Below are 12,260 nucleotides of genomic sequence, written 5' to 3' on the forward strand. Positions count from 1 at the left end.
CTGACGGAGCTGCAGGGCCCTGTGATGTCAGCTGAGTCACCTGCTGTGACCAGGACGGACAAAGTGCTTGCCGTCAGCGACTCCTGGCCAGCCACAGGGCGCGGGGGAAGGGCAAGTGGTGCTCAGGCCGGTGTCAAGGGCCCTCAAGGAGACATGCCAGGTGCGCTCACTCCCCGTGAACAGGTCCAGCCAGAGCTAAAAGGCTTGTGAGCATCCCTAGGGACCCGGTAACCACTGAGAAGGATGGATCTGATGATGCTTAAGTGATTCCCTAATTACAGCTACTTCTCCCTAATGCCCTGGTTCCTCGGATGCGACCTTGAGGGGTTCATGGCCAGCAGCAGCAGTCCCTGCACCGCAGTTTTTAATTACCTACCTCTTCAAGGCTAAGTATTTACACTTTAGGGACCCACCTGTTTTCCAAATGCTCTTCTGACACCCGCCAGCTTGCAAGCAGGAAGTACCCAACTGTCTCTGATTATGTCAAGCAGAGGCTGAGAAGGAAAGAAAACGCCAAACGATGTCCAGAGTTCTAGGGGCCTATGCTACAAAGGGTTACCAGTAAGGACTTTTGTGCTTCGCCAATTGCTTTTATAAAGCCTTCTCCATATTCTCTAAAAACAGGGGCATTTTCCCGTCGAGTGAGACCCCAAGTTGCTTGCAGGCCCTGCCTTGCCGGTTTATTTTTGAAGCTCCCATCCCTGGCTCAGGCCTAGCAATGTGTGGGGTCCACACCAGGGCAGCCCTTGTCCCCATCTGCCTTTCTACCGTCACCCTGTGACCCTCCGGATCACATGGTGGCTGCCTCGGCTGGGCGCGGGGACATGGTGTTAACAGTTCATCATCACTGTGCTCCTCTCACGCACCCACCCTGTGCCACAGGAAGAGGTGATGCAAACAGAAAGCATCGTTTGCTCCACTGCTTCCAGCAGGGCTGGGAGAGACTGGAGGCAGCGCAGCGTCTGTTCACCTTGCATGGTCTTGGAAACAACCAGACACTGGTGTCTTCTCCCTAACTCCAGTCTAATTTTAAACGCTTCTGGCTCACTATCACAAATACACTTCATCAAAACCCACTAAAGAAATCTCCAAAAAAACCCAAAGAAAGTGGAGGTGGGGAATATTTCTCTACCTATCACCAGATTTTCTTGAAAATATCATGACCTCTGTGGCTGCTTGGCAGGTACTAGTTTTCCTGACTGTTCTAATGTATCTGGTGTTAACCTATCCTAATTTTACTGAAAAAAAAAAAAAAAAAAAAAAAAGCATTTGGAAACAACAGTAAAAATGTTTTCAGACTCATTTTCCAGCTGGGGATCTTTATACAAAAGCTAGACCAGCAGATAGGATCTGCAAGGAAGACATGCCGAAGACATGCCCCAAACTTATTTCACCAAGTTTCAGTCTTCAACCAGGCCTGCACAATAAACAAAGAGGACAATTACTTCTTGTACAACTTGACTGTGTAGGAGAGAACTGCTCTGGAAGAGATTTAGCAAGCAAGTAGGAAGATAAAGAATAGACTGAAAAATGGTGTGTAACTGCTGTAGACTTTTAAAAGTAAATTTACAACATTACCATTTTCAGGATGTGGAAATAACAGTTTCAGGTCTTAGTATGTTATTTAAGAAGAGAAAAACGTGACTTGCCATGTTTAAATCCCTACTACAAGTCAAAATTAAATTGGTCATAGTTTAGACTGAGAGATACCCCAGGATAATGGACTGGCTCCAGTAGTGCCAATAAAATACAGCCCCTGGTGTTAAAGGTCTGTGCCCTTGGACAAGAAATGGAAAGGAAGTCACAGTCCTCTGTTGGAACCCTGTTGAGAGGAAATGCAAGCCAATTCACTAGACATTGTGACTTCTCAATACATCTCCTCACATTTTTAAGGTTTAGTGACTGATAAGGCTAGGTGGCACGCGAACAGGACAGGGTTTGATTAGCAAGAGTGTTGTATTACCAGATGTAAAGCAAATACACAAATGCCAAATATTCTGTCATCCCTACACCCTTGCGTGTGAAACCTTTAGTGGGTCAAATAATTCTGATGGAGACCCTTTCATCCTGAAGTCTATGTTGAGTTTTACCTGGGTTTTAAGGTCATGAAGCCTCATTTCTCATTTGCTTCAATAATTCTATACATAGTAGCAGCATGAAGCTACTTAAATCTCTGAATTATTCAGTTCCCCAATCACACGAGTCATGTTTTAAGTCCCTAACAGTTACCTGTGGCTTGTGGCCACACTGGGCAGTGCAGGTTTAGAACATTCCCATCAGAAAGTTCTGCTGGCCAGTGCTGCTGATAGTCAGCACATATTGCTGTCACCACCTGGGCAATCAATAGAAAATATTTCACAAAACTTTGTCTTTCAGTATTTTAACTAAACAACTTACAGCATCAGACAGAACTTTTTCTGTTTAGGTCAACATTTAAACTATTACTCAAAGTACCCAAATTGAATATGAGGAATAGTAGCTTGAATGTGTGTTCAGGTGCAGAGGAAAGGTAATTTTAAAGAAAATGGTAAGATTAAGAACTGATCTTGGGGCTGGCGCTGTGGCACAGTGGGTAAAAGCCCCGGTCTGCAGCACCGGCATCCCATATGGGTGCCAGTTCAAATCCTGGCTGCTCCACTTCCAATCCAGCTCTCTACTATGGCCTGGGAAAGCTGTGGAGGATGGCCCAAGTCCTTGGGCCCCTGCATCCATGTGGGAGACCCAGAGGAAGCTCCTGGCTCCTGGCTTTGGATTGGCACAGCTCCAGACATTGTGGCCATCTGCAGAGTGAACCAGCGGATGGAGGACCTCTCTTTCTGCCTCTATGTAACTCTGCCTTTCAAATAAATAAAAATAAATCTTTTTTTTTTTTTTTTTAACTGATCTAACACTGAAAAATACTACCAGGGAGAACAGTAGTAACAGCAAGCACTGATGTATCTGTGTACTATGTTCCAAACATGTTCTAAATACTTTACAAATTCATTCTATATTAACTCATTTAATCCCCACACCTACCCAGTGAAGTATTATCATGTTTCTGGTGTTTTATTACATTTTTAAAAGATTTTATTTATTTATTTGAAAGTCAGAGTTAGAGAGAGGGAGACAGAGACCTTCCTTCTGCTGGTTCACTCTCCAGATGGCTGCAATAGCCAGGGCTGGGGCAGGTTGAAGCCAGGAGCTTCCTCCAGGTCTCCCCCATGGGTAGCAGGGCAGGGAGCTGGGTGGGAAGCAGAGCAGCTGGGACACAAACTGGCACCCATTATGGGATGCTGGCATTGCAGGTGGCGACTTTACCTGCTACACCACAACCACCAGCTCCATGTTTCTGTTTCAGGAATGAGGAACCTGACGCATAGAGACATTAAGTAGGCTGTCCAAGGTCACAAAACTAGGAAGAGCTAAGCTTTGAACCTGGGCAGTGTGGTTCCAAAGGCTGTGCTCTCAGCCACCGGACAATTCTGCAGGTCACAAGCAATGAGCAAAACGAGTCCTCTCTTCCAAGATTCAACCAGCCAGCACCCTTCACTATCTGTATTTCTAAATTCATTAACTAGCATGTAGAGCTTTCTTTTCTGAACCATTCCTTGAGTATTTTTTTTCATTCATTACTACAGTGTTGAAATTATAACCAGTTTTCCCCATAGCAAGTAACTGTTTAACACTTGAGGCCAAAAATGCAGTAGATATTATACCAAACATAAACCCAGAGCTCCAATCATGGATCTAACAGACACACTGAAAGAAAACAGTCTTTGTGCTTCAGAGTTATTTTCACACTCTGAACTATCTGCATTTATTTTTATTTTAGTGATTCTCTTCCAAGTTTGTGCCAGAGGCCTAGTACAACAAGTCAAAAAGGTCATAATTACAACTATTAAATTTTAAAAATTTGAAAAGGTCTCAAAGGGAACTGGTAGTGTATGAGTTTCATTTTGAGAATTCTACCTTGAGACAGTACTAAAAATCTAAAATCCACATTACAGAATTTTATCCTGAAGTAACCACTTATCTTTCAGTCATCGGATAAAACTCTAGGGTTAAGGAATCCAATCAATTCATTTTACAAAGAAATTTAAGTTCTGGAGAGTGAATGACTTGCCCTAGATCATGGCTGATTCATCACAGCCAGGTGGAACCAGGCTTTCAGCTCTTTCCACATCTGGGGAAATGGACAAAAGGTTCTGCACGAGCCCTCCACATGGCTCAGGCCATCACCATGTCCCCAGATGGTGCCCTGGCCACGACTGGGCCACATCTAGAGGGTGTCCCTCGCACTGGCTGCAGTGGACTTCCACACGTTTTATGGCAGTGTTCTGGCTGTTGGCAGTGGAATGTGCTGTGGCAACAGCTCATGAAGCCAAGCGATGCTGGAGGGGCCTGGATCGCCCATCAGTTTCCACTCCTAGAAGCCTCAGGAGAAAGGACATGTTTTTGTTTTTTTTTTTTTTTACCTCCATCTCCTCCCTCCTCGAATCAATGTTAACTTTGAAGAGAAAAGGCCAGACACAAGCAAGGAAATGGAAAGATTTATTGAAAAAGGAGTTCCAGGGCACGTGCCTGCCTCCTCTGAGGAGCTGCACCCAGCCCAGCCGCTCAGACCATCGATATGCATAACCCCAAGATGCCCGATGATCCCAAGTCAACAGTGAATTAGACCTGCTATGCTGTGTTAGAACAGCAGTGTGTGTTGTTATAACTCAGAACGGTTCTCAACCAGCATTGAAATAGAAAAAAGGGGTTTCCTGGTTTATCAGAAAACTATTCCCTGAGCATCCCAACTAACTGAGGTTGTGTTATAAAGAGACTGCTCTTTCTCGACAATCAAGTCTAGCATTACGTAACTCTAGAACCAAACCAATCCAAACGAAAGACCTGCTCCTTCTAACTTGAAGCATTAAGGTACTAAATGAGTGATTTTTTTCACTTCTAGAAATAATGTGGTAAGTCTGAATTCTACACAGTCACATACATATTAGAAATAACAAGTTATTAACTTCCAGTTTTTCTATATTAATTGCTAGCTGCTCTCTGGGTCAATTAAATACTAAAATAATAAATTAAGATTGCTTTAGCACAGGAAGAGACACCTAAATGGCTGAAATGACACAGCTGGATGTTTCAGCTTCGCCAGGCTCTTTGACTCCAGCTGCATGGGGGGAGAGAAGGGGGGACTTTCCAGTCCCTTGATTCGAGGACTCAGTTGTCACTGCCATAGAGAACCAGTGCACCAGATGGTCAAAGCGTCTCAGTGCCTACCTCAGTACTCCAGGTCTGGGTCAGGTAGGAAACGATATATTTTGGTAGAGAAGCAGTCAATTTAGTCAATTTTCTAATATGGTGATCTCAATATATGACTATTCTCAAAAGAAAAAGCCTAACAATGGAAGTAACAGTAACAAAATAATGAAAATGTTAAATACAAGATAAAGGACTTGGTTTAAGAAGGAATGAGGAAAAAAATCTTTCTGGTTAGGAACCCAATTATTTCTCAATTAAATTTTTTAGGAAAAAAATTTTTCCGGAATATTACTGTATAGAAATCAATGACTACGTGGACGCTACATTGTACCTTTCGTAGTTAATGAAAAAGCAGACTCTTTCTCCAGCCTGAGCAACCCCGCCGAGACTGGGCCGCGCCGCGTCAGAAGCGCGTGTAGGCATTTCGCTGCTGCTGCTGCTGCAGCGGTTGCTGGGCTTGCTGTTGCTGCAGGCGAATTTGCTGAGAATAAGGGTCTTCCAGGGACTTTACAAATATGGTCGTTCTGGGACCGGTCTTCCACACGATACCATTGGCGTCCTTCACTGAAGATTCCACTGTGATATTGTGTGTTCCAAGGATAGCAAAGTTCAACAGAAACTGAGTACTGAAGTAATCATTGTGGGGCTCGACCCTCTGCTCCATCTCATTGGTCATGTTGTCAAGAGGTATCTGAAATGAAAGAATTGGTTATGTCTCGGCAGTGCTTATAGGAGCCAGGCCCTATTCGAAGTGGGGATTTAGTTTTTGCAAATAAGCAAGAGAGAGGTACCATTATCACCCCTGCTTCTCAGCTGAAGAGATGGAAGCAGAGAGGTCAGGCAACTTCTCCAAGGTCACATGGTTAATGAGTGGCAGAGTTGGAATCTGAACTCCAGAGCCCACGCTCTTACCGATTCAGCGATCTGGCCCCTCACCAGCCGTGGGTAGAATGTGCTCCCAGAGCCCCTGCAACCCTTCCATATGCTGGCCTTTTTCCCTTGCTTACTCAGCCCTACGGTCGACTCCCCACTATCTTAGTCTGTGAAGAGATTTTCTGAAGAAACAGGATGTAATCACTTGTTTCAGGGAACTTAAAATCTAAGAGACTGAAGAAGAACATAGCACGAAGTAATTTTAAGTTAGGTTTTCCCCCAGTCTGCTTTTACGTTATTTAAGTAGTGCTGATTCCTGACTCCTCTGACAAGTCAGCTTTACAACTGCACACTGCTAACTTAACAATCAGTATCCCACTCAGATCAGCCGTGTGATACGTTATAAAATACAGGCTTATGAGCTCATTCATTTATTTAGCCAGACACTCAAACGCCTCTGTCCTTCAAAGAACAGAAGGAAACTTGCTCGTGTCTCTTTATCTGTATCTATGAGGCAGACTTATTCTGAGGATACACATGAAGGTAACCTTAATGGATATTTGACTAGATTTCTCTCTCTCTCTTTTTTTTTTTTTTTTTTGACAGGCAGAGTGGACAGTGAGAGAGAGAGACAGAGAGAAAGGTCTTCCTTTTTGCCGTTGGTTCACCCTCCAATGGCTGCCACGGCTGGTGCACTGCAGCCGGCGCACCGCGCTGATCCGAAGGCAGGAGCCAGGTGCTTCTCCTGGTCTCCCATGGGGTGCAGGGCCCAAGCACTTGGGCCATCCTCCACTGCCTTCCCGGGCCACAGCAGAGAGCTGGCCTGGAAGAGGGGCAACCGGGAAAGAATCCGGCGCCCTGACCGGGACTAGAACCTGGTGTGCCGGCGCCGCTAGGTGGAGGATTAGCCTATTGAGCCGCGGTGCCGGCTAGATTTCTCTCTTTATGTGTAATTTTCTGTAGTGTCATTTGACAAATGTGCCCTGCAATTTTATGTCTCAATGAGCAGTTATCATATGATCAGTTTTCCAGGGACATTTATATGTAACATTAATGAACTGAAGTCTGGGGCCGGCACGGTGGTGTAGCGGGTAAAGCCACCACCTGCAGTGCCAGCATCCCATATGGGAGCTGGTTGGAGTCCCAGCTATTCCACTTCCGTTCCAGTTCTCTGCTGTGGCCTGGGAAAGCAGTAGAAGATGACTCAAGTCCTTGGGCCCCTGCACCCGCGTGGGAGACCTGGAAGAAGCTCCAGGCTCCTGGCTTCGGTATGGCGCAGCTCGGACCACTGTGGTCAATTGTGGGGAGTGAACCGGCGGATGGAAGACCTCTCTCTCTCTCTCTCTCTCTCTCTGCCTCTCCTTCTCTCTGTAACTCTTTCAAATAAATAAATAAATCATTAAAAAAAAATGAACTGAAGTCAACCAATTCAAGATCTTAGTATTATGTATAATCTAAGTACTCTCCCTTCCCCCGCATTCAGTTTTTGTAGCTTTTATTTCCTTACAACATATGCCTACTAGAGAATCATTTCCTCCAAAGCACTGGAAGTAGTCCCAGCTGGGTGAGTGCTCGGGCTCGTGGGTAAGGTGCCCAGGCCCCGCACAGAGTGCCTGGCCTAGAGACCTGGGTCTAGATCCCGATTCCAGCCTCCTGCCAGTGTAAAGACCCTGGGAGGCAGCAGCTGAGGGCTCAGGTAGCTGAGTCCCTGGCACCCACATGGGAGACCTGGATTGAGTTCTGGCTCCTGGCTCAGGCAGGGCTGGCCATTCATGTATATGGGGAATGAACCAGGGCCTAGGGGTCCACTCTCTTGAATAAAAACAAATAAACAAAGGAAAAAAAAAAAAACCAAAAACCAAGCAGGCCCAAGCAACCTGATCACTTGAATGGATGGCTGCATTTTAAATTATAAACTCAGGACAATTACCATGGCCCAGTAATCACGCACCGCATGGCCGACTCTACCAGCTTCCTTACTTAATCAGTGCCTCTGAGAGGTGAGTCAACAACAGATCAGTGCTTCTAGGTCTAAATCTTTCCTTAACAGTAAAAAATTACTGCGTACAAGGAAGAAAGAGAATCCTGGTTACTGCTGTTTCAAATTCAAAGCGAGGAGAGAGCTGCAGAAGGGATAAATTAAATGTATAAATTATCTCTGCAACCTCCTGTGAGAGCCGAGATTACCCAACCATAACAGTGGTAATCTTCATACAGTAAGTGGTTTTTCCATCATTCACCAAATATTTGCTGGTGGCTATCTAAGGTCTAGGCAAAGAGGAAGAGCTCTAAGGCCGAAGTTTATCAGAGACCAGGCAAAGGGGCAGCTACCAAAGTCAATAAAGCGATGGACTAAGCCAGAGCTTCCCTTCGCTTTTGAAGCCGGCGACCACCACGCAAGGAAATGCTTTCCTTTTCTCTTCCCCAGAACCCGTTCCTTGCTGGGGACCCCAGTCAGACACGCCACCGTAAACCTGGACACAGCCAACCTGAGCATCTGAATTAACTGTGTCTGTTCCCTGCTCATTTACTGTGGATAAGTCACCGAGGAACTGGAAAGAAATGTCTCAAGAAAGGAACATTCGATATTTGGGCCACTGGTATTTCCACAGCTCTGGTGTAACCACCTGATTCTGGCTAGTACTTAACCTGCCTCACGACATCACGACTTCTCAAAGCAGCGTATTCCTAGGGTGACGGGTTATACCTTTAAGATCTCACCTTATTTGATCTCTGTATCCTAATGAGTCATCTGACCTATCTATGCAAGTGTAAAATTCCAAAAAAGGGAAAGTGGGCTAGGAGCCATTCATTCTTCATTCCTGTGGAGGGACCCTCCATGAGATTAACAGTACCAGCCTCTGGAGGCATGGGGCCAGTGAACCTCAAGCAACTCCTCGGGGCAGCAGGATACTCCCCCAGGCCGGGCCGTAGGTTTTTTTTTTGGGGGGGGGGGGGGGGCTTTCACGTACTGACCTCACAGGCACAAGGAAGCCCTTGCTGCCAGGCTCCAGTTCTAACGGTAAAAAACTTGTATTTTGATGTTTGTTGGCCTGGATGCTTTGTGTCTATCCACTGGCCTGGCAAGGGAAAAGAGAAGTGCTGCTGCTGATCAGCCTCCTCAAGGCCTGACGTTTCTGTCTACCTCATCCCTTCTGAGGCGCAATCTGCGTAACCAGGGAAAACAGAGGGAAATGTCCATCAATGAGCTGAAACATCTGCAGCGCGACTGCGGCTTTTCTGAGTTACCTTGTAGTCTTGTCCGGATTTACTCTGTAGCGTGGAGGAAACATTCAGACAGACAGACTGAATTTTGCGGAAGAGTCCTGGTTTAGATCCGTGCTGAACCACTCCCTCCACCTTTAGTGCCAGCTGCTGGTTGTTATGGACAGCAATGGGCTCCGCAGGGTTCCGGGGCGATGGCGACAGAGCAAGCTGGAATATCAACATTAAAATAAATGCCAACAACCAAGAGCAAGCTTCCTCCCAACAAGCATCTCTGTGGTAACCACTGGTTACAGATTAACATCCTGGCGCCCTTGACCCTCCCCTGATGGTCTGCCTGTGCTGGGACAGCAGGTAGATGTACCTTTAAAGCCAATCCCCACTGCCTCCTTTTTAACACAATTGTGTTTTTCATCCCAAACTGCTGTGTTTGGGGGTGACAGGATTAGAGAACAGAAATGGGGCCATACCCCACCGTTTGTGGGGGGGCATTTTTGTGAAAATGAGCCACTTCCAGTAGGCAAATACACCATGTAAATTTTCATCCAGCTTTCTGTTTGGTTTTAGGTAATTTGAAATACACAAATCCAAATGCAAAAGAACTTAAAATTCTAGGGCCGCTTACATAATTAAATCATCATGGTTTTTACAAAAAAAGTCAATTTTCAAACATGAGCCAAAGGACATTTTTAACTTATTAGAGTAGTTTTGCTTGAAAAATGTATTAAAGTCCCAAATACACTTCAATTACAGACAGCTCAAGTCTTGCTGAATGAAGAGATGGGAGAAACTTGAGTCACTGATAATGCTGCCGAGCCACTGTATAACCCACCCTGGACACCCCTGCCTTAGAGGCCTCCTATCTGCAGATATCTCATTATTCAGGGCATTTTGAAATAGACTACTCTGTTATTTGCAATCCAAAGCATTCTAATGAATCTGAAAGTTTGCTGAAGACATTAACAAACAAGGACAATTAGAAGACAAATTCTCCCCCTTTCCCAACAATTTTATTCTCTGAATGAAAAACAGATTTTGAATTTAGCATTTATATTTTGTGTAAATATTTCAAAATGCTAACTCTACTCATTGGCCAGCATTTAAAACTAGCTATTCAAAGGCAAAAATGCTTTTTTTGGAGTTAGGACTGGTGATGTTGACTGGACCATCTGATTTATTTCAGGTTGGGTCTTAATGGCCTGATACAGACATAGACTCAGCTCAGGATTTCTGAAGGGTACTTTGTAAAAACCATTAACTCGGAGCTTGCACTGTGGTGCAGTGGGTTAAGTCACCACCTGCAGTGCCAGAATCTCACCTGGGAGCCGGTTCAGGCCATGGCTTCACCATTTGTGAGCTAGCTCTCTGCTACGGCCTGGCAAAGCAGCAGAAGATGGTCCAAGTCCTTGGGCCTCTGCACCCATGTGGGAGACCTGGAAGAAGCTCCTGGCTCCTGGCTTTGGATTGGTGCAGCTCTGGCCACTGCAGCCAATTGGGGAGTGAACCAGTGGATGGAAGACCTCTCTCTCTCTCTCTCTCTGAGTTTCAAATAAATAAATCTTCAAGAAAAAAAAAAACACCAAAAACCAAAAACCAAAAAACCCAACCATTACTTCATTCCTCGCTACAGAAGACAAGGAACAGAGCTCCAATTACCCAGATGCCCGTTTCACTGCACTTGGCGCTGGCAGTTACAAAGGAAGAGGGTTTACCTTTGAAACCCCATTCCCTTCACCAAATCACTGGATAATGGGAGGACAGGCTTACAGCTGAAGGCTGTGTTTTCCTAAAGCCAAAGGTAAGGCACTGAACTACACCTACGTCCTACTCAGACCTCACAGGAGAGCTGGCTTTTCACCTGTATTAACCCTACTGTTCTGGAGATAGTACCTTGATGCTGGTAGACTGCAGTTTCTGGAAAAAGTATCTCTGAAATGAAAGGGGAACTTTCAGCAAAGCAATGATGGCATTGCACAGGCAGGCTGTGTGCTGGGGGGAAAAGAAATGGGATCACATGTGAATACATTTTCAACTGTCATCAACAAATGTGGTACATTCAAAAAGTTTAAAACTGCAAACACTTACAGATTATTTAAAAAGTAGATACCAACAAAGAAATCGGTACAGTCTCCAGGAATTGTGTACTGCTACTAAAGCATTCATTTCAAGGAGTTAAACAGACTTTTGAGTTACATTGCAGATTTTTACTTTATTTTGAAGTATATTCAATAGAAAAAGAATGACAGGAGAATGAGATTCCTTAAGGCCGCACATAAGGCAAAAATTCACATTTCTTTTTTTTAATTTTTATTTATTTTTATTTTTTTGACAGGCAGAGTGGACAGTGAGAGAGAGAGAGAGACAGAGAGAAAGGTCTTCCTTTTGCCATTGGTTCACCCTCCAATGGCCGCCGCGGCCGGCGCGCTGCGGCCGGCGCACCGCGCTGATCCGATGGCAGGAGCCAGGAGCCAGGAGCCAGGTGCTTTTCCTGGTCTCCCATGGGGTGCAGGGCCCAAGCACCTGGGCCATCCTCCACTGCACTCCCTGGCCACAGCAGAGAGCTGGCCTGGAAGAGGGGCAACCGGGACAGAATCCGGCACCCCAACCGGGACTAGAACCCGGTGTGCCGGCGCCGCTAGGCGGAGGATTAGCCTAGTGAGCCGTGGCGCCGGCCAAAAATTCACATTTCTTTAGAGTTTAGAGCTATCAGACATATTAGCCATATTTTTATTTATTTTCATTTTAAAGAGCAAGAAAGAGTAAGAAAGTGAGAGTCTCAGCCACTTGTCTCCCACAGCTATTTAAAATGCCTCAAAAGCTCCCCAGTTCCCCACATTAAGTGCAAGCTCCCCCTCCCCTGGCCTTACATCATGCTGCAGCAACAACACACTGCTCCCAGAAGACACCACGCCATGGCC

General features: G+C 45.5%; 1 protein-coding gene across 2 annotated transcripts in view; it reads right to left on the reverse strand.

Annotated features, from left to right (window-relative positions):
• Window positions 1-4,520: 4,520 nt before the first annotated feature.
• The window catches only part of INTS7 (integrator complex subunit 7), an 86,909-nt gene continuing 79,169 nt past the window's right edge, over window positions 4,521-12,260 (reverse strand). For both annotated transcript variants that reach the window (XM_002717529.5, XM_017347801.3), the window contains 3 exons: window positions 11,233-11,331; window positions 9,367-9,552; window positions 4,521-5,935 (listed from right to left, as the gene is read on the reverse strand). In XM_002717529.5, coding sequence (XP_002717575.1) covers window positions 5,648-5,935; window positions 9,367-9,552; window positions 11,233-11,331 — 573 coding nt within the window. In that variant the 3' untranslated portion in view covers window positions 4,521-5,647. The remainder of the gene's footprint in view (window positions 5,936-9,366; window positions 9,553-11,232; window positions 11,332-12,260) is intronic.

The sequence above is a fragment of the Oryctolagus cuniculus genome, chromosome 13 (genome assembly GCF_964237555.1).
Source record: "Oryctolagus cuniculus chromosome 13, mOryCun1.1, whole genome shotgun sequence".
NCBI lineage: Eukaryota > Metazoa > Chordata > Mammalia > Lagomorpha > Leporidae > Oryctolagus > Oryctolagus cuniculus.